Source organism: Podarcis vaucheri (assembly GCF_965113315.1).
Source record: "Podarcis vaucheri genome assembly, chromosome: 5".
Lineage (NCBI taxonomy): Eukaryota > Metazoa > Chordata > Lepidosauria > Squamata > Lacertidae > Podarcis > Podarcis vaucheri.
In genome coordinates, this window is record NC_138763.1 from 11039672 (window position 1) to 11062180 (window position 22509).

Consider the following 22509-nt stretch of genomic DNA (forward strand, 5'->3'; position numbering starts at 1 on the left):
TAGAGACTTCTTCTATGTCTTAGTGCAGTGGTTCCCAATTAGCTAATTAGTGAGGACCCCCAGTTTTTCAAAAGCCAAGTCATGGGCAGCTTGCTTATGAAAATTTTGATAACTCTGTGCTAGTTACCTCTGCAAAGCAATTTTTTGAACAAAATGTGGTGTAGCCCCTAATAAGCAAAGGATTTTAAGTATACTAAAAAACAGAGTAGAAGAAGAAGAAGAAGAAGAGTTTGGATTTGATATCCCGCCTTTCACTCCCCTTCAGGAGTCTCAAAGCGGCTAACATTCTCCTTTCCCTTCCTCCCCCACAACAAACACTCTGTGAGGTGAGTGGGGCTGAGAGACTTCACAGAAGTGTGACTGGCCCAAGGTCACCCAGCAGCTGCATGTGGAAGAGTGGAGACACGAACCCGGTTTCCCAGATTACGTGACTACCGCTCTTAACCACTACACCACACTGGCACAGTAGGGCTGAGTGATATCTGGTTTTCAACATTATGATATATCAGCAGCTAAACATCGCAATATTTTGATATATCACTATATCTGAAATTAGAGATCAGGAGAGGGGATGAGGGAAGAAGCAGCCGTGGAGATCGGATGGGTGGCAGGAGAGGAAGTGGCGTCACCTCCACCACATGGTTTGAGTGGGAGGGGTGAGGGTCAGTGGCAAAGCGGCACACTCTGGCACCGGGGGTGGAGAGCAGGTGGGGACGTGGCTGGTGCACATCCCAGGGGGCGTGGCATATTGCCCGCAAGGGCATGGTGTGCATCCCAGGGGCATGGTGTGCCACCCGTGGGGGGGTGGCCTGCATCCTGGGGGTGTAGTGACCTCCCGCAGGGGCATGGCACCCAGCGCGGTGGGGGGTCGCATGGCCCCCCACTCTGTCTTTTATTTTGCCTGTCCTGTCCTGTATTTTGTCCAACCAAAGGTGGCAACCCTAGCCAGTCCATATCTCACAGGAATGTTGTGAGGATAAAAAGGAGTGGGTCACACATGCTTGTCTTGGGCTCCTTGGAGTTAAAACAGGATATAGATGAAAATGCTACTACTAATTCATCACAAAAGTCAGTAAAAGCCCAAGGAATTAGGAGGTGAATGTTTAATGAAATTTTGTCATGAGAACAAAATTAATTTGGTTTGCACACATGACTCGACACCCTTATACGACAGATGTGTTCGGTTTAAATCAAGTTGAATAAAAAATATTTAAAGTATGCACAACTAAAACAGCTCCTGCTGGGTTAATAGAGTTTAAAAGAACTGCTATGAGAGTGCCTAGAATAAGAATAAAATGCAACTGTTCATAAATAAGTAGAATCCATTTCACACTTTATCCCTGGAGACAAGAAGTTATGAGCTCAAGATTTGTTTCTCCTTTATTTGAAATAGCTCATGCAGTTTGGATTTTGGAAAATAACAACAACATTTCTGCGACTTCGTTTCATATTTACACCTGCCAGGTATTTGACTACAGGCTTATTTGATTTCTTTGGGAAGATTTTCACTCCCCTGGTGTGCGAGTGAAGCAATAGCAAGATTGTGAAATTTACAAGTATCACATAATGTGTTTATTATGGCTATTCCTCTGTCACGGCAGCCAAGGAACCCCTTTGGGGCTAGATAAAAAGTTTGCCAAAAATAAAATTCAAATATCCTTTGAATCAAAACAAGATAAAAAGAAGATCTACGCCACCACTGTCAATGCTGCCACTTCCAAAACATATGCTCCAATAAAACATGAAAGCTTTGGGGGCCTGCTTTTTGCAAGCTTCAGTAGCTTGCGCTTCCTTCCCCTCTCCCCCCCATGATCTATTATTAAAATGCATCGCCTGAATTTGCGTACTAAATGGCATGCTACACATTCTCAATGATCTCCAGTTTATTTAAAGGAGCATTATCATCTTCAAACAACTTATTAGAGAAGATGGATTTCTTTATCCAGTGCAGTCATTTCTTGTGCTATTTGTTCATAAACAAGACACCAGATATAAGGACATCCAGCAGAACGTCTGACAATATACAGCAATAATCAAACGAATACAAAAGGGAGGCACAACTGCCAGAAAACACTCAGGTGCCAGGAAATCACCCCACCACCACCACCCTCTACTCACCCACTAGCTGAGAGCAATCCCCTCCAATGCTCAGAGTCCTCACTGCAACTCAGTAAGGGGGAACCATAACCTGGGAAGGCTTGGAACTAGCTGAAGGTTTTTGTCTCATTGTGATCTTCAGGTGTTGTGTGCCTGGATCAGAAAATAAACGGGGGCAGGTTTGCCCTTTCCTACCATGTTCCACACACGAACCTTTTTAAAGAGCTCTGTTTGTACCCCAAAAGAGATGCAACATTATGAATAGCTAAAAGTGCATTAAAGGCTTTTAAAGTATAGGTGTGGGTAAGTACTTAGTTCACATGAAGACCCATTAAATGAATAAATACATCTAGCACTCTTTCAGATCTCCTAGTCTGCACAATGGCACAATTACTAGTCGTTGTTATTGTATCTTCTGTGGAGAATATTTAAATACATAACTCTCCTTTATGTGTAGATATCACTCCTAAAAAAAAACATTTTGATGGTTGATCAAGAACACACCCTTAACTGATATAATCAACTCTAAGCTATAACTGAACAATAAAGGTGTGTGTGTGCGTGTGTTAAAAAGAACAGATCCTTGACCACATCATCCGTGATTTGGGTTTGAGTCCAACTACCCCAGGGCTATTTTCTTTATGCCTGCTCCACAATTACAGATTCCCTTTTGCTTGAGAAGCTGGAGGTTTCCAAAACATGCACAAAACTTGTTTTTGTCACAGCAGCATCACTGCATGGACAGGGGGAGCGCTGACAAGATCACAGACACTTGGGCCACCATACTACATAAGAAGAGACTGCTGGAACACGCTAAGGACCCATCTTGTCCAGCATCCTGCTATCACAGAGGCCATCCAGATGTCTGTGGGAAGCCTCCAAGCAGGATCTGAGCACAAAAGCACTCTCCCCTCCCCAGCAACTGGGATTCAGAAGCACACTGCCTCCAACCAGAGACAGAGTGGAGCCATCATCCTTAGTGGTCACTGATTCGTTAGTGGTCCATGAATTGTTGGTAGCCATGACTCCCTCTTGTAGGAACAAATTCCATAGTTAACTTTGTGCCATGTGAAGAAATACTTTCTTTTTTCTGTCCTGAACCTTCCAACATTCAGCTTCACTGATGTCTCCCAGTTCTAGTGTTATGAGAGACAGAGAAATTATTTTATAAAAGTCTGTTATGTCTCCTCTCTTTCTTGCCCCAAATATTGTAAACTTTCCACATACAGGAGTTGTTCTACCCTCTTGATCATTTTGGTTTCTGCTTAATCCTGTAAGCAACTGCCTCATGGTAGCAAGTGTCTCTCCCCCTGAAAAAGGAACCGATTTAGGAACTGATTTACAATTCAAAAATCAGGGACAATCCAGAGTTTGGAAGAAGTCGGTTTATAGGAACACAGGAAACTGCCTGGCAGTGGCTCTCCAGCATTTTACATGGGAATCATTCCCATCTTTACCCAGAAATCCCAGGGATTCAAACCAAGCCTTTCCGTATCTCAGTGGTGCTCCATTAGTGAGCTAGAGTCCTCCTGTTTGCAGACTCTCAAGTTTGAAAATGAGACCTTTCCTCACATCTTACTTTGTGAAGGCGATTCTGCATTTGTGAGAGCTGTCCCCCTTTCCCCACTCTCATTTCTTAAATTCCACAAATATAAAGCTAACTCAACTGTACCATGTACCTGGATTGCACCCAGCCGACTAAAAACAAATGCTCTCCTTTCAGAAGCCTAGTTACCTGAAGAGAAACTACTCCCATGTCAATTAATTTTCTCAGACATGATCAAATAAAGTGGGGTGAGCTTCTTCCTTCCTTCCTTGATAAAGATAGCAATATGCTATAAACCCTGTCCACTGAGATAGGAACTTTGTGTTATTGCTACCTGTCTAATCCATATATTTCCCAAAACATTTGTGGTACTAACAGATAGCCAGGCAATTGCAACCCCCCCTACACCCACTTCTTTCCATGCCTCCCACCACTGAACCCTAGGGAACCAGGAATTTGACAATGGGTGTTTGATTAATCACAGTTGCATCGGAAGAGGTAAAAGAACATTTTAAAATGTTGGTATTTGTTCCTAAGCTACTAAGGGGATATGGGGGGGGGGGAATAATACTTGGAGAAAAAATATCAAAGCCTTAAAGAGCAACTCCTGGTACCTTCCATGAGACAGAAATTGGAGACTTAGATTTATACACACTTAATAAATAAGTAGCGCATTATTGGTTTATTACTTTCACATAGTTGTTCCAAATGTTGCCCTGTGCTCCAGTTAGACAATAATGCAGATTGCAGAAAGATTTCTTTTCGGCAAGCCGAATGTTATCCAAAATACTTAGAAAATCCATTCTATTAAAGAAAAGCAGCACTTCAGCAAAAAGCACAGTATTTAAATGCCTCACTTAATTTTATCACATTCAAATCAGAAATGAGTTGAGTTAATCATATGTCCGACTTTTGTTCCCTTCAGGCAAAAGCAGAAAGATTTCTATTCTGGCATATGCACTAACATTTGCAAGGTATTTGGTGTTACCTTAGGAGGAGTGAAATTTAATCCAGCATCTCGGAGTGTGGGTGTCACAAATAATCTTGAATGTGGAAGTGCCTATGATCGCCCTGACAGCATCAAGAGCACAAATTGTCCTAAATGCACCTTAAGAGACCCATCTGGAGGTGCCCACAGACATCTTGGAATTGTTGTTGGAATCTGTCTGTTTTGGGAGACGACGGAAGAGTGCGCCTTTGAGGGTAAAGTCAAACTGTTGAAGAGTTACAGTGCCTGCTGTGGTTGAAGAAGAAGAAGAAGAAGAAGAAGAAGAAGAAGAAGAAGAAGAAGAAGAAGAGTAGTAGTTTGGATTTGATATCCCGCTTTATCACTACTCGAAGGAGTCTCAAAGCGGCTAACATTCTCCTTTCCCTTCCTCCCCCACAAGAAACACTCTATGAGGTGAGTGAGGCCGAGAGACTTCAGAGAAGTGTGACTAACCCAAGGTCACCCAGCAGCTGCATGTGGAGGAGCGGAGACGCGAACCCGGTTCACCAGATTACGAGAGACTACCAGATTACGAGACTGCCGCTCTTAACCACTATACCATACTGGCTCTCGTAGAGAGTGATACGGGAGAGACATCTTTATTGCAGCTAGGACAGATGAAGGTGTCCAGTTGTGATGATGCAGGTGTACTATGGTGTTTCTTCTTTCTATGCTCCTCCCAGTGAGCATTCCTCCCTTGGTCAGTTCTGTGGATACACGACTGGACTATCTCCAGACACTGTGGTCATCAGCAAGGGAATCTCACAGGGATTAATTTGACCCAAGTCAATTCACTGACCCTCTTGATAAAGTGTAATTCAGCAGTTTCACACTGAAGTTTCCCTTTGAAGTTCCTTCGTTCAAAGATGGTGACTTAAAGGTAATTTGAAGAGTAAACTGAGAGTTTGAAATGTCCCCCAGCTGGTTTTTAGCTAGTTTTGCCATTTCTGATGCCAGATTTGGATCAGCTGATTTTGTGTGTGTACACACTGGCCTGTTTGTCCTATCTGGAATGCAGAAGGGCATTGCAGGCAGATGATGGCAGACATCACAGTGGAAGAGGAGTAGGCGAATGAACCTGATTTCTGGATGACATCACTAGACCCTTTAATAGTGTCCGTATCTCGCAATGCAATTCAAGGACTGCCATATGAATCGACACAGACCCTGCAATCATCATCTGAGACCCTTCTTTGTCTGCCTCCTCCACGAGACGTCTGAATGGTGGCACCACCAGAATGGGCCTTTTCTGCAGTGGCTCTTCATTGTGGAATGTTTTCCCCAGAATGGGCCTTTTCTGCAGTGGCTCTTCATTGTGGAATGTTTTCCCCAGGGAGGCTCGCCTGCTGCCTTTGTTATATATCTTAAGGCGCCAAGCAAAAACATTCCTTTTCCCCCTGGCCTTTGGCTAATTAACAATTTACAGCTTTTTAAACTGGGGATGTTCTTGTTGTTGTTTGCTACTGTGTTATGTATTTTTGTGTTTTTATATTGTAAGCCACCTTATGATCCTCAAATGAAGAGCAGTATAGAAATTTAATAAGAATAAGAATGTAGGTGGTTGTCGCTGGTGAATAGATGTTTTAGGTTTGGTTTGGGGGCTGTTTGTAAGCTAGTACAGTTTTTCATCAAAGACCCATGAAAGGGTCATTATCCAGTATGGACTATACATCATTGATTAAGTTTGAGTGGCTTTAACTGGGAGCTGTAAGTGACAAGTGGTGGTCTGTCATTAAGTCTTCTGACTCTGTTCTGTAGATCAGGCATGTTCAACAGATAGATCGTGATCTACCAGTAGATCACTGGACGTCTGCGGTAGATCACTGGTAGATCACTGGCTCCCCCCAAAGAAGCTGAACAACTGTGGCTCCCCTAAAAAAGCTCAACATTTTATCTTCTCCCTGAAAAAACTCAACAACTTTGACCCAAACCTCCCAAAAGGGGGTAAATCACTGCGAGTTTTTAACACTGTGAGTAGATAACAGTCTCTTGGGAATTGGCCATCCCTGCTGTAGATTATTCCTTGGCACCAGTTGGGCATTGTTGATTTTTTCCATTTCATTAGGTAGGTAATTTTATCTAAAGAATGCCTCATGTAAAATTTTAAACTGTGAGTCTCTGTCTGATGAGTCTTTAAAGATGCAGTTCTATCATAGCACTTGTCAGTAAAGAATACATTTTATTGTGTGTCCTGGGTAAACAATTGAAGCATGTAGGTATGTGTAACAGTCAGCAGGTTTCCAATGTAAGATGATGCTTATACGTCCATTATCTAAGTGCAGTAGTAATGAGAAAGTGAACCTCTTATGTGGACTAGTCCAGGCTCAGGTAGATGATGGGCTGAATTTTTTCAAAATACTGATGGAACTGCCCAAGTGTCTCCTGTCCGTCATTCCAGATGATAAAAGAAATCATAAATATATCTCAGGTAGAGAAGAGGGTTTTAGGGATAGGAACTGAGAAAGTATTGTGATGCAGAACAATGCAAAAACAAAATAATTGGTATCAGCATTAGCTTTTGTCATTGATCCACAAGCACAAAAATGATTACACTCCAATAAGCAACCAACTGTTTTACTAAATATTTTTTTAAACCTATGTTTATATATGTAGTTATAGAACAGGGGTGTCAAACTCAAATTCATCGGGGGCCGCATCAGCAGTTTGGTCACCCTCCAAGGGCCAGTTGTATCTGTAGGACTATGTGTCCACTCTTTATTATCATAAATTATTGTCACTGCATTCAATTATTACTGTTTTTTGTAATAATGTAATAACTAGCTCTGAAAGCAGAAACATAGTCAGAATAATGGCAAGTAGATATTCAAATGTACAATTATTGTACAGTAATATTTTTTAAAAAACATACAAATATTGCCAAACAATTTTAAACAACTCTTGTTGAGACATTTCATTCTGAATCTGCTAGCCAGAGCCAGGCAGAGGATGATGGCAGGTGGGTGTCCTGCCCGCCACCAACAAAAATCCTGGCTATGCCCATGACGTCGTGGTTCACCCTTGAGTTTAGAATCGCTCCCCAAGCCCCCCTCCCCGCCCCGACCACCTCCAGCCCGCCTGCCAATGGCGGGGAGCCCCGATGGCTCCCTCTCCGCCCGCCCGGAGCCCCGGCAGCCTTAGGTGAACCCCGCCTCGGCCGGCGCAGGAGTAGCGGCGACGGCGGCAGCAGCAGAGCCACCGAGGGGGAGGGGGCCTGCCGGTGGCTCGGATTGCGCCCGCTTGCCTTGGACGCCCGCATCCCGGGCAGATCTCTCTCCCTCCGCAGCCCTCCTCCCCGCTTGGGAGCCTTATGGGGGGTGGCAGGAAGCGCCTCTGCCCTCTCCTGCCTGCGGGGAAAACGCGGCGGCCGGGCTGGGCGCGCAGGCTCTGAGAGGCAGCCCCGGCACCAGCAACTGACCAGTGGCCTTTGCAGCAGCGGCGGCGGCGGCACCAACAGTGGCTGCAGCCTGCCCCCCACCCCACTCCAAACATGAGCCCCCCCTTGGGGAAATAAGCCCCCTTTCCTCGGGGGCACACGGAGCGCCTTTCGCCCTCTTCCCCCACCCATCGCATCTCCCTTTCCAGCGCCCTCCCTCTGTCCGTCCCTCCCTCCGCCGGCCCGGTGCATGGAGGCTTCTAGGAGTGTCCGCTTGGGGGGAGGCCAGCAGGAAGGTAGCCCCCCTCGCCCCCGTGGCAGCCCGGCTCTGGGAGGAGGAAGAGGAGGAGGAGGATGTCTTTGCGCACTGCGCTGGCGACGGGCAATGAGCGCTTGGCAGGATTTTTACCCCGCAAATCACGCTTGCTTGGCTCGGGGGCGTGTGTGTTGTGTGTGTGCTTTCCTCTTCTCCTTTTCCCCTCCCACTTCTCCCTGGGTTTCCCGACGGCGCACAGACGGCTGGGCTGCTTCGCCGCCTGGTGCGCTCAGGGTGGGCGCACGTGTTTGGGGCTGCCTGGGATTGGCCGTGACGGGGATCCGGCGGGCGCTGCCACCTGGCGGGCTTGCTGATCCCGTATCCAGAGGCTTTCTCTCTCTCTCCCGTCCTTTTAGAGTCTAAATAAATGAATAATAAAAAGTGAAGGCTGGCGGCTGGCAGCGGCTACACGGGCCACATGACGAGGTCTCGCGGGCCGGATTTGGCCCGCGGGCCTTGTGTTTGACACCTGTGTTATAGAAGCTCATTATTGAATGTGTAAACTGTAAAACAACACTTGCTTACCCATAACCTACTGGACACATGGTAGTTTACACAGAGCTTGTCCAATAGAGGGGGGAAGCCCCACATGTACTGTAGTTTGGCATGTGTGATGAGTGGCTCCGAAAATTGAAATTAATGGATAAGCCCTTGAAGGTGGGAAAGTTCTCTATGTGCACCTAAGCATCCATGTTAACAAAGAGCTGAACTGGGAAGCTGGTTTATTGTGGGGGCTTTCACACACTTTAAAGTGTGCCTCCCTAAATAGATTATTAACCAAACCATGTTAAACCTCATCAGGTAGAACAAACAGAATATTATATAAGGCAGCAAATGGAATAAGAGCCTGGCTGCAGGGGACTGTTGCTCCTTTGCGTCTTTATGTATATAATATCCTCCAAGTTGTATGTGGTAAGGCATTACCCATTTAATAATTGCACAGTTTTTTGTGCATATAAATTATTGTATAAACCATTTTTCAAAAATATGCTCTTCTACTTCCTTTAGGAAATACATGGAAGTGTTGTATCATCTCTTACTGCTTCTTATGAATGTCTGAAATCCTGTCTCAGGGATTCTTTTGAGTTAGCCAAGACAAGGCTGGGCTGATTATGGTTCAGGTAACCAAAAAGTAGAGAAAGTGCCTTTAAAAGTGGATTATAAATCTGTTAAATAACTAAAACGTATGGTGCAATTTAGTGATGACAAATTTTGCCAAAAGAATGCCTCCAAAAGATGGTGCATTAAGAGCCAGTTCAATGACTTTGGTGTTGTTTGTCTAAGGCAGGGGCCAACTCCCAAGAGTTGGCCCCTGCAATCAGTTAAAAACTGGCAGTGATCTAGTCAAAGTAGTTTTAGGGAGCCAAAGTTGTTAAAGTTCTTTGGGGGAGCCATTGATCTACCAGTGATCTACCACAGATGTCCAGTGATCTACCAGTAGATCACGATCTACCTGTTGGACGTGCCTGGTCTAAGGCAAAAAGTAGCTTAAGGGCAGCAGTAGCAACACAGCCACACAAATGACCTATAAATAAGACAACTCAAATGGAGTCCAGGTTGACATGCTGCACAATGCTGTGTTAAGACACACCTACATCACCTACATCACTGTATGTTGACCAACAGGCTAAAGAGTGGCATGGAACTGAACATTTAAACATGTCATTCTAGTATATTTTACTAGTATATTTTTGCATTTCCTTTTGGGCAAAAGTGAATAAAATTAAAAGAAAAAAAACATTTCATCTGACAATTTAAATATGACTTCAAATCTTACACAGCTGCTGCTAGTGAGCATCCTCAATACATGTATCCTGTCATTAGGGAAATCAGAAGTCCCTTCTAAATACCCTTCCTGTCCGGTTGTTTATCAGCTCAGACATTACATTCTTTTGTAAACACATTGCAGAAATGCTATAGGGAAAAGCAAATGGCAAGAAGCAATTTCGGTTGTGTGTAATCAATACACACAGAGCTTTATTTTTATGTCAGATTCATATGCACTACTTGATATATTTAAAGACAAAGGGGAATAGTTACACAGGGCAATTTTTGAGAGCATTTAGCGTTTGGTAGGAAAAGAACTAGGTAAACGGCTAAGGGGAAGAGGTGGGGGGGTCGAATGCTTCAGTTTCCACATCTGAAAAGCTAGCACTAGAAATTGGGAGCAGATTGATCTAGCCTTAAAAGTAAGCATAATAAGGATGAAAAGAAATATTTAGTCCCAATATTAACTATTTCACAGAAGGAAATTCAACAAAGAGGTGCTTGGGACAGAAGGGAAGGTCCTTCTTTGTATCTCACACCATAGACTCTGTAACTCACAGCTGACCAGAACAATAAGCCCATCCACAGCAAGCTGTGAAAAGCTAAAAAGAGACCTCCCCGTGCTCATCTTAAAAAAAAAAATCTGCATCCAGATTCACCATCTGCTAGGCCCTCCACAGAGTTAACGTATCTCTGGGCATTTGAGACATACCGGGGGGCGGGGGGGGGGGGACACAAGTCCCCATGCACATTGCAATGCCAGAGGTCCTTGGGGGGAAATGGGGTAGCCATAGGGCCAGGAGAGGAAGCCGGCACACAACATACATTAGTAACCTCTTCACTCATTTTTGTGCATAAACTCAGGGAAGTAAAAAGAAGGTAAAATGCTGGATTCTCCCCCACTCCTTTAATATACGTGTGCAGTGTAGTGGCAATGATAATCTGTGTAACTAATGATGAATAAATGCAAAGGATAGTAGTTGTTATTTCAAATTAAAATTCCCCGGAATAAAAACACGTGTACAGTTCTGCACATAGTAACTCAATTATTTTACACCAGGGCACAATTCTAAGGGTGCTTTTGCAAGGCAATTTATCGTGAACTCGGTGTTGGCCATGCATGCAAGTTTCGCATAGAGTCCACTTGACAACGTCTTCTTCAGATGCGGTGTCATGTTATTTTTCCATTAAATCAGATACACTATTACCATTTCCACAGAAAATCCAGGTATTGGTTTTTTTAAGCTAGCAGAAATGATAAATCTGGATAAAATAGAGAGAAGAAATGGAGTAGCATTTTGATGAGCACGACATTGTGGAAGTGCCCTACATGAAATCCATCCATTACAATCTCGAAACCAATTCCTGGCTTGTAGCCCACTCTAGGTCCATGACCAAAGCATCACAATAATATTTCTTTAAATGACGGGGTTTGTCCTAAGGCTACCCAAAAAGTGAAGACTGAAGCGGAGAGGTCACCCACAAAAGAAGGCCAGGCTGCTGTTCTTCAAGCGTTCTCTAGAAGAAAAGAGATTTCTGGCAGATGCTTTTTCTGTTTGTCATGCCTGCTAAAGTTCTCTCTTCTTTGTTACACTTTTAAAAATGCAAAATGCTTCTATCCCCCTTTACATGTGGTCACCTTAGACTGAAACAGAATGTGAAACACAGCTTCCCATGTTAAAGTCCTGCACACCACACTGACTCTTTTTTCCTCACAACAGTTTCATTCATGTGAATGAAAACATAAAACAAAAAACAAAAGTGATTGTAATTATGACCCGAATACTTGGAATGCTAGACATGAGTTGATTTTGATCTAATTGACTTTCATAATAAAAGCAAATACTCCAGCCAGACTGGTTTGTGGATTAGACTGTAATGATTTTCCAATCTATTCCAGATACCTTATTAGTTTCAGTCTATGAACCATGATTCTATGTCTGTTTTGGGGGTAGAATATACTATGCATTGTATAAGTCTTTTTGGAGCTAGACAAGTTAACTGCAGTAATAGCTGGAACCTACTGAAACATTGATCTATGTGGAATTAAATGTGCTAAGTAGCTTCTAAATTACACTGCAAGCTGATGCAGTCTTAACTTGGTCCTGAAAATCATTATTACATATATCAATAATGATTTCCTATGGGATACAGAAAGGGGGAGAAAGGGTTTTCCAAAGGTGGAAATGACTAGCAGGATATTCCAGGGTTGTCCTGATGAAAGAACAGGTGGAACAATGTCAAGGAATCTCAAGGAAGCTTTGCAAAAGGAAATTCCAGGTTATATGGCAAAATGAGTTATTAAGGGATACAGAATGCTTTTCAAGCATGTAGGGAAGAGGATGTGGGGAAGAAGAGGTAAAATGTAGACTTTACATGGACTGAAACAAGTGGGGGAAGCAAAGGAGGTGGCATAAGTTGTTAAAACAACAACATTTATTCAAGTTGTTCTTGATATTTTCTAGAATAACAGGGAGTGAACTATAAACCCCATGAAGTGCTAGGGTTTAAACTTCTTCCTGTTTTATTTTAATATAGAATAATCTATCTAACACACACAAACTTACTTTTAATGTCTTATTTGTGAATTTGGATTATACTTGATGACTCCCCAAGGAGAAGGAATTTCAAAATTGTGGAGGAGCCCTTGAGAATGGAAGAACCTCCAACGCAGCATAACCTTGATTAAGTCAAAATTTAAGGAAGTCCCTGTTTTCAAATGGGAGAAACTGCCAATATCTCAGTAGCAAAAGGTACCAGATTCAATCCACAGCCACTCTAGGTAGGTCTGGGGAAAACTCCTGCCTCAATCCCCGGAAAGCCACTAACAACACTGAGAGGGGCAGCAATCCAAACTCCCTATCCCTTGCCCAGTGAAAAAGGGGGTTGGATCGCTCTGCCAACTGGATGGATGGTCTGCTTTGGGCATAACCTTATCAACCAGATGGAGTGAACAGAAGGCATCCTTGATCAATGGAGAGAAGGAATAAGGTGCTCTCTCTGGTACACAGAGGCTAAGCAATTTAGGGTGTGGTATCCAAATCAAGCACCTGAGTTGTGCTTCAAAGAAAGCAATGGAGGCCAGAAACACTGGTGCTACTGGATATCCTCAGTGTGTTTATATCCAAGCTACTGATACAGACGCCACTTGGAAGCATACACTTAATCTCAGGTGTATGTGTTCAGAGGTGGAGCAGGAGTTCCCAGCTCCTGAGGCGCCCGCCCGCAGGGTGCAGGCACGAGGGGTGGGGTGCAGAGGATTAAAAAGCCTGCTTCGGCACCCTAGCCCTTGCTGCTCACATCACCAGAGTGACCCTCTGCATCAGAGCCAAGCAGGGCTGAGCTGAGATGCCTACCTGCCTGTACAGGTGGAAGCCCAGCCAGCCAACACAGCACTTGGCAGGTTTGAAGCAGGTGCTCCCAGCATGGCCCACTACTCCTCTCTGCAGACATTGGTTCATCTGACGTCCAGGATAGGAGTGCCAGGCTGCAGCACACTGGGAGTGTTTGTGTGGGGGCGCCTGGTCTTTGCCCCCTCAAAAACCTGTGCCCAGGGCCATAGCCCCTCTGGCACTGTACACGTCAAATTAATTTAGTATAAGAAACGTGCAGATGAAAACTTGCAGTAATATGAGCCTGACTGTATGCTCTGTGTCCCACTGAAGTCCAATGGTCTTGATCTTTTGCAAACACAATTTAAAGAAATACTATAGTATGATGTATTTGTGGGCAGGATCTGAACTATGAGCAACAGAAGGAATTAGAGGTTATTGTTGTCCTACTATGGTAGAAGAGAGAGTGCAGCAAGGGGGAGATATAAAAAACACAATGGAAAACGGGGTGGAAAGTCGACAAAAGAAAAGAAAAAAACATTATGTATTAGAGTGTATATGTGAATTTTTTTAAAGTTTAATAAAATATAACTCAAAAGGAAAGGAAAGAACTTTTGCAAAAAAAAAACACCTTTATAAGCGTCTTCTAATGTTTGTTTTTCAAATGCAGGCTTCTGCTGTCTCTTTCTTATTTCCCTCAGCTTGAGGGCCACTTTCCACTTTCATCTAATGTAAATCAGGAATGGGGAACCTCAGACCCTCCAGGCCTCTCTTTCTGCCCAGGTTACACCCCTTACCAGCCCTCCTTTGCACCCTCCTTCCGGGAAAGCGGAAAGTGGCCCTCAAGCTGAAGGAAATAAGAAAGGGAAAGCAGATACCTGCATTTGAAAAAACAAACATTTGAACAGAGAGCCATATTGTAATCTGCCTCCTAATTTATTTTAAAGATGGACGGACTTCTCTCAAAGTTGGGCTAGATGACCTTCTGATACTTCCACATTTTGAAAATGTAATTAATAAAACTATTTAGTATCTGTCTTTCTAGCGCTCATGGTGGAAGGCAATAAAAATAAAACCAATAACCCATATTTAACAAACATACTATGATTCCATACCACATATCACCGTACAACATACATATCATAATGATACTGTTGACACAAAGTTTTGTGTCAAAGCACCGTATCAAAAAAACATTTATTATAGAACACCATCAAACCTCTGGTCTGCTATTATTTGTGTTTACTTATAATCAGAACTTTACCAATTGTTTCAGTTATGCTTTTCATTCCACTTACAGAGCCTATATAGTACTACATATAGGGTTTAAAATGTATGTAAAGCATACTGCATTCATTAGTAGTAGCCAGTTGGAAATGGTAGTAATAGCAACAGCAGAAGTAGTAAAATAAATGAGAACATTTAAAAAAAAACAGAAATAAATGCTAAAATTCCCTGACCTATCATCAATGTTTGGAGTACAAATTCATTTTAACTAAAGTACTTATTTTTATTTTTTTTTAAGGTAAATATGTCAGAATCATCTGCAGGCTGCAACTATCTCAGCTTAGATGACAGCATTTCAAATCATCTCAATTCATCCACATTATCAATTAAGCAAACATGATGCCATTACCAAACCCAACTGCAAATATTCAGATCCCCCCCCCCCCAAATCACACTGAAGGTTATCTCCCTGGTAGCTCTGGAAAAAAAAAATCAGGTGACAGCCATTTCCCATGATGCTTTAAGGGCTGTCAAGCTGTCCATCAAGTTGTCACCTGACCAATCGTTCCCATGGTTCTTTTAGACTCTCCGTATGACAAATTGAAAGGCGCTATTATCTGCTTGTGGTGAAAAGGAACTGCTTCAGCTTTGATAAGATATCACTAGTCCCAGGTGAGAGGAGGCTGACAGCACATCAAGACAAGACAACACATGGAAACACTGAACACAGGAGCCCCTTGGTTTACAAACATCTGTTGTCATTATTTATTATCCTTCTCCCTGGTTTTAGTTTCAGACTTTGTCCTACGCTGGTTTGAAAGAAGGCACTCCATTTTCAGTAGGCAAATCTGAATTGCTGCTCTTACCACAGCTACTGGGTGCTTAAAACAGGCAAAAAACAACAGCCATTATAGCTACCTACCTTACTTGATACAACTTGTGCTTGAAATGTTCTGGGAGTCTCATGGTGAATTATTTCAGAAGAAATGAGAAACCCTGAAAGATAGGAAGATTCTTTTTTTTTTTTAGTTGCCTTTAAACTCAACAGTAAATGTTGATATCTGTGTTTATTAGGCAGTCCTTCCTATCCCAGGATTTGCGGTTCCTATCGCTCAGTCTTAGCACGAGCACCCAAATTTATCTTTCGGAGCTCTCAGACCAAAAACAATGTGTTTGTTATTTATTGTGAGGTTGTGACAAGGATAAAATGGAGCTGGTTGCTAACATCCCCACCTTGTGTACAAATCTTTTCTTGCATGCAGTTTCATAACGCCACGGAGGTGTATTATCATTTTGGATAGCTGTGCCAGTCAATGATTAGGGGAAGACAGTTCAATTATTTTGTAAAAGGAAATTGGGGTTAGGAGGCAGATCAAGAGGAATATGGACACCTGAAATATATAGCGAATGACTCATGACAATAAGGTTTCAATAATATGGAAGTTCAACAGAGGATGAAAACACACACTCCGTAGCATCAAGACACTAGAGACAGGGATTTCATGTGACTTTGCGCAATCTCAAGCACAATACTTTTAAATGGAGGCAGTTCACACTTTCAGCTAAGGGATAAGTCATTAAGAGCACAATCGGCACATATACAGCACAATACTGGGGCAAGGGGGGTATTGTTTTTGTTGGTTAGTATATGATGTATTTTTGTGTTTTTATATTGTAAACCGTCCTGTATCCTTGGATGAAGGGCGGTATAGAAATTCAAATAAATAAATAAATAAACAAACAAACTAAGTTTAAGGGGGCTTTCTTCCAAGTAAGTAGATGTAGAATTGCAGCCTTCGTGATACCAATGGATATTTCATTGCACTGCAGCAGAGGGAGAGAAGGAGGTCACTATCAGTTGTGCTGAAAGACCAGCAATGTTTTGCACCTCCTCTCCTGGAACTGTTTTCATTCTAGTTGGTTATTCTAAGAACTAAGCCTCAGTCTGTCAAGTTTTCAGGTAAATATCAGAGTAAAAATGCTTCAAATAAAAAAAAAAAATTAATGCAGGACTGAATCAGTGTACAGTAGCATGTTTGTGGTTAATCCCAACATGCTTGTTGTTGTTTAGTCGTTTAGTCGTGTCCAACTCTTCGTGACCCCATGGACCAGAGCACGCCAGGCACTCCTGTCTTCCACTGCCTCCCGCAGTTTGGTCAAACTCATGCTGGTAGCTTCGAGAACACTATCCAACCATCTCGTCCTCTGTCGTCCCCTTCTCCTTGTGCCCTCCATCTTTCCCAACATCAGGGTCTTTTCCAGGGAGTCTTCTCTTCTCATGAGGTGGCCAAAGTCTTGGAGCCTCAGCTTCAGGATCTGTCCTTCCAGTGAGCACTCAGGGCTGATTTCCTTCAGAATGGAGAGGTTGGATCTTCTTGCAGTCCATGGGACTCTCAAGAGTCTCCTCCAGCACCATAATTCAAAAGCATCAATTCTTCGGCGATCAGCCTTCTTTATGGTCCAGCTCTCACTTCCATACCTCACTACGGGGAAAACCATGGCTTTAACTATACGGACCTTTGTTGACAAGGTGATGTCTCTGCTTTTTAAGATGCTGTCTAGGTTTGTCATTGCTTTTCTTCCAAGAAGCAGGCATCTTTTAATTTCATGGCTGCTGTCACCATTATCCAAATTGCTTTACAAAACTTCTCATATATACTCCCCGCCTGCAAGCTTGGGACAGCATGTTTTGACCCACGTGGGCTCCCTAGGGTTTGGAGCTAATAGCTTGAATTATCACATCATGACACCAAGAACCCTCCTGCCTCACAACTACCAAGGATGCTAAAGGTATCATTTTATGATAGTGTGGTATGGTGTTTAGTGTGCTGGATTAGGACCTGGGAGACCTGAGTTCAAATCCCCAATCAGACATGAAGCTCACTGAGCTAGCTGCTATCTCTCAAACTTAACCTACCTTACAGCATTATGAGGGTGGGGGAAACCATGTGTGCCACCCTATGTTATTTGGAAGACCAGTGGAAAATATAATGGTAATGCTACAGTACCATTAGCATTATTATTGCTAATAGTAATAATAATTGTTGTACTCTGCAATGGACTGAATGAGGAGAAAGATATGAGAACATAGCCAGCTAACTATTCAAATCCCCACATTTCTAAATAGAGGCTTATGCTATTTTTGGTAAGGTATCATCCCTTGTTGCTACCACTGCTATCAGTGGAAAGGTTAAATTCAAATAGTGGCCTCTGTGCCTGGATTCCTAGTTATCCGGATAGGACTGAGAAATGAGTCCTCACAATTGCAGGCCATTAATCAGCCTCTTTTGTACTTGGTGGCAGTTTGAGAAATCAATCTGACTTATTTCAATTCTAAAGAATTTGCTCTTCTTTTAAAAAGAAATATTGCATGGGCACACAAATTGATGTGGAACAGACACAAGAAAGATACCTTTAAACCACATGAAAATGCATCTTGGTATCATTTTGGTAAAACAAATAAACCCATCTCATAATCTAGGGCAGAGGTTTTCAACCTGTTTGAGTCCATGGCTCCCCTGACCAACTACATTCTTTCTGCAGCACCGCTGTGGGGCTCAGGAGTCCAGTTATGTCACCCCTTGCCTGCAGAACTGGCAGCCCCTCAACCCCTTTTCAAACACCCTCCCTTGTGGCGAGTTCTCTCCTTGGCAGCCGCAGCTGCTGCCCCTGGTTTCTGAGCTCCCCCCCCCGCCCCAAAGAGAGGTGCCTCCTCACACAGCACCCCCTGGCCAGCCCCAGAGGCACCATTTGCCTATGGAGCTTGTAGCCAGGGCTGCTGCAACTAACAGCTGTGCAAGCCTTTGGGAGGCAGAGACATGAGAGGGCACCAGAGGAAGAGAGGAAAGGAAAGAGGGACAGAGGCCAGTGTTGCCTGTGGCACCCCTGACCATCATTCAAGGCACCCCAGGGTGCCACGGCACACTGGTTGAAAACCGCTGCTCTAGGGCAAAATTGTGCTGGTCACTTCTCACAATTCCTATCTCTATAGTTGATCTCAGAAAAAGACTGCAACTATAACAGACTGTGAAGTATTAAATTAGTTCCATGTGGTATAAAAGTCTCAAGTGTGGTGTAGTGGTTAAGAGCGGTAGACTAGTAATCTGGTGAATCGGGTTCGCGTCTCCGTTCCTCCACATGCAGCTGCTGGGTGACCTTGGGCTAGTCACACTTATCTGAAGTCTCTCAGCCCCACTCACCTCACAGAGTGTTTGTTGTGGGGGAGGAAGGGAAAGGAGAATGTTAGCCGCTTTGAGACTCCTTCGGGTAGTGATAAAGCGGGATATCAAATCCAAACTCTTCTGCTTCCTCTAAACATCTTTGTAACAATACATATTTGTCAGGGGCAGCCCATCAATGGGGTGAGGTGAAACCATTTGCCTCAGGTGGTGAATTTGACCCCCTCCATCTTCTCCCCATGCCCACTGTTGCCAGCCCTGTCTTCACCCTCACCGATGCCACAGCACTGTTGCCTTCACCACTGTGTCATGGTAGCAGGTGAGGGCAACAGGTGAGGGTGCAGTGGCAGTGGCAGGAATGCAGGCACAATGGCAGAGGCAGGGAGGGGGCTGCACTGTGGTATGTTGCCTACAGTGGGAAAATGTCTAGGGCCAGCCCTGTTTGCGCAGTGTTTGTGTCCAGTTCTGGGCGCTACAATTTAAGAAGGATATTGACAAGCTGGAATGTGTGCAGAGGAAGGCAACCAAGATGATAAAAGGTTGGAAACTAAGCCTTATGAGGAACACTTGAGAGTGTTGGGTATGTTAAGCTTGGGAAAAAGGAAACTGAGAGGAGATATGATAGCCATTGGCAAATATCTAAAGGACTGCCACATGAAAAATGGAGCAAATTTGTTTTCTCCTGCTCCAGAGGGTAGGACCGGTACCAATGGATTCAAGTTACAAGAAAGGAAATTCCAACTCAACATCAGGAACAACTTTCTGATGGCAAGAGCTGTTTGACAGTGGAACAGACTCCCATTAGAGTTGGTGGAATCTCCTTCATTAGAAGTTTTTAAGCAAAGGTTGGATGGTCATCTGTCATGGATGCTTTAGTTCAGATTCCTGCACTGCTAGAGGTTGGATCAGATTCAGGGTCCCTTCCAACTCTACAATTCTATGATTGGGTGTAATATTCAGCATCCTGACAATTTCAGAGTGGCTTTTTTATCTTTAAACAAGCTTCTAGTTCTTAAGACTGCAACCTGAAACCACATGGGTTCTGCCTGAAGAAAATTACAGAACGCAGAAGGGGAGCTGAGATTTTCCAGTAGCCAGAGGGTGTGGCTTCCTACAGGTAATGGGGCTGTCCATCCTATTTGTCCATTCTCCTGTGGCAAATGGGAGCAGAATAAATTAAGCAAAGTAAGCATTTATTAAAAATATTCAGAATTCAAATGACCTTCATGTAGAGTTTCTATTTTAGTACAGTCAGTACACCAACCCAATATTGTCGTAACAGAATCATAAAGTTGAATGAGGCCTGAAGATAAACTCATTCAAATTGCTTCCCAAGGCACCATGCCCATCACACATCAACCTTCTACAGGTTAATATACAAAACACAAACTGCAATGTGCTACAAGTTGAGAAGGCACCAACAAAGTGAACAACTCCAATTGCCTTCAGGACATACAGGACCAAAGGACAAAAGCTGTGAGCCAAATCATATTCTGCAGGGGAATCCAGGAACAGCGAAAGAAGCAAGTCAATCATGAAATGGAGTTTGAATATCAATGGATGTTCTGAAGGCTTGGAATTCTGTAAAATATGGTTTTTAGTGCTGCAGAATTCATGTTTCTCCTTCCAGAAGAACTAGAAAGGAAGTTCACTTTTTTAAAAAACAAAACAAAATGCAAAGCTCATGGTGAACTTAATAGAAATCTTGTCTACAACCCCCCCAACACTTATTGTATCTTTGATGAATTAAAGAGAAATCCAAATTGATTTGTTAACACATGAAGAAGGCCTGCATTTTTCTAGCATCTTTATGACTTCATCTGAAGACCAGTTGCTACATTACATTGTGGTAAGGATTAATTTTATTTTTCATAGACTTAAGAACCTCAACATCTGGAAGAAACTTTATATTCATTAGTGAAAACTAATGATCTGTTAGGGCTACTTCTGTGATGGCCAAGAGACCCTGCAGCAAACAGAACAAAAATGATTCTTAAGAAATTTCTCAATTAATTGGAACCCTGCAATAACTATTTCTCAACTTTGTAAAATGACACAGCTTAATGAGTCCAGTGGCTGCATTAATAATTGAATAAAAATAGCCTTCAATTTGAAGAAAGAGCACCACCAGTTCAACAGAGTTAAATGTTAGGGGGACAAAAACCTCTTTTGATGTGTATGCATTTAATATAACAAACCAATCATGATACGAAAGATCGAGACAAAATTTAACAATGCAACATGATCCTTTGAAAACTTTATTTCCCTTTCCAATTGTGAACAATAAAGTTTTCTACATTAGCAACTGTGTAGCTGAAAGAGGGGAATGTGTAATTCATTTCCAGAAGCCAAGCCAAAAAAGAAGAAAAAAAAGAAGAAGGGAAAAATTGGATTCTCTTCTGTCGGCCTCCTGTGTAAAAAATTTTCTCCTTATCATCTCATCTAGTCATATCTTTCTGCAGTTTGAATTACCCTCTTTTCCTCAATCTGGTAAGGCAGTGAAAGGATGTTTGTTCTGCTAATTAACTTTATTACCCTGATAACTCCCTGCAGCCTTTGACGAAAACAATTACCGTTCCTCTTTTTTCCCCCCACTGGCAAAAAAGAAAAAAAAGACTATTAATTAGAAATGAGGCCCCAGTCCCTGCCATGTTAGCCTACCACGTTCTCAGACCCTCAAGCGGGATAGCATTACATTGTCAGTAGTAATTTAGCTCTCATCTGTCTCTGCTAATTATTGTCACATTCATCAAATTCATCAACAAAAGTGCTCTCAGAAGGATTGCATATTTGCAGTTAATACAGCATAAACTGGTATTACCCATCACCACATTTGTGATGATGAGAGGGACACAACTTATTCATCCCTAATTAGAGCAAGCTGGGTAATTAATTATACATTCCGCCTTATTACTTCTGAGTTCCCAGATATTGTTTGTCTAAAAAGGAGGAGAGGGGGAGAGAAGGGAAGAGGGGTTAGGAGGAAGAGAGAGAAGCCTGAAAATGTAAAAAAAAAAGAGGGGGGGGGATAAAAAAGGGAAAAAAATGTGTGATGTGTTTTGTCACATGTGCTTTGCCATAATTCCCACCTGACAAACTAGCTGATTCAGTAGAAAATTGCAAGTTGTCAGCAGCAGAATAAACTGCCGTAATAGCTGATTAATGATCAGCACCTGTGACAGGTGCTATACGGGACTGTAAACTTAGTTTGATTAACAGTCACTGGACGAATAAATATTAGTGACAGTCACTGGAGAGCAAGTTTGCTTGTTTGCTTTCTGTGTTAACAAACCTTGCACATTAAAGTTATTGATATTTTCTGTGGCATTTCTATTATCATGTTTTTATTATTATTATTATTGAAAATCATCTACCAAACTCACCAAAAGGTTCAGTTATGGCCAGATTGCAAACCAAGTAGTGTTTTGACAAGGTGACCAAGTAGGATTCAAAACTTTACACAACAACAATTAGGAATTTTGCATGTAGTCCATCTGTCATTAATAACAATGTGGTTTTTTTTTTTTTTGGTAGTATACACATCTTGCAGGAGCAGATGTTGATCTTTCCACTCCTAAAATACAAATTCTGTCACCAAAAAATAAGTTTCCACACTCACAATACATATAGTCAAGAAAACAACAATTTTCTTCTCTGGGTAAGGTGGGATAGAAATTTAATATAC

The 22509-nt window shown here is 42.8% G+C and overlaps 1 protein-coding gene across 1 annotated transcript in view; it reads right to left on the reverse strand.

Moving 5' to 3' along the window:
* Nucleotides 1–22509, reverse strand: part of LOC309533262 (uncharacterized protein) — a 464396-nt gene that overhangs the window by 194669 nt on the left and 247218 nt on the right. Inside the window, exon 5 of the mRNA XM_082224621.1 lies at nt 15569–15642. Coding sequence (XP_082080747.1) covers nt 15569–15612 — 44 coding nt within the window. The 5' untranslated portion in view covers nt 15613–15642. The remainder of the gene's footprint in view (nt 1–15568; nt 15643–22509) is intronic.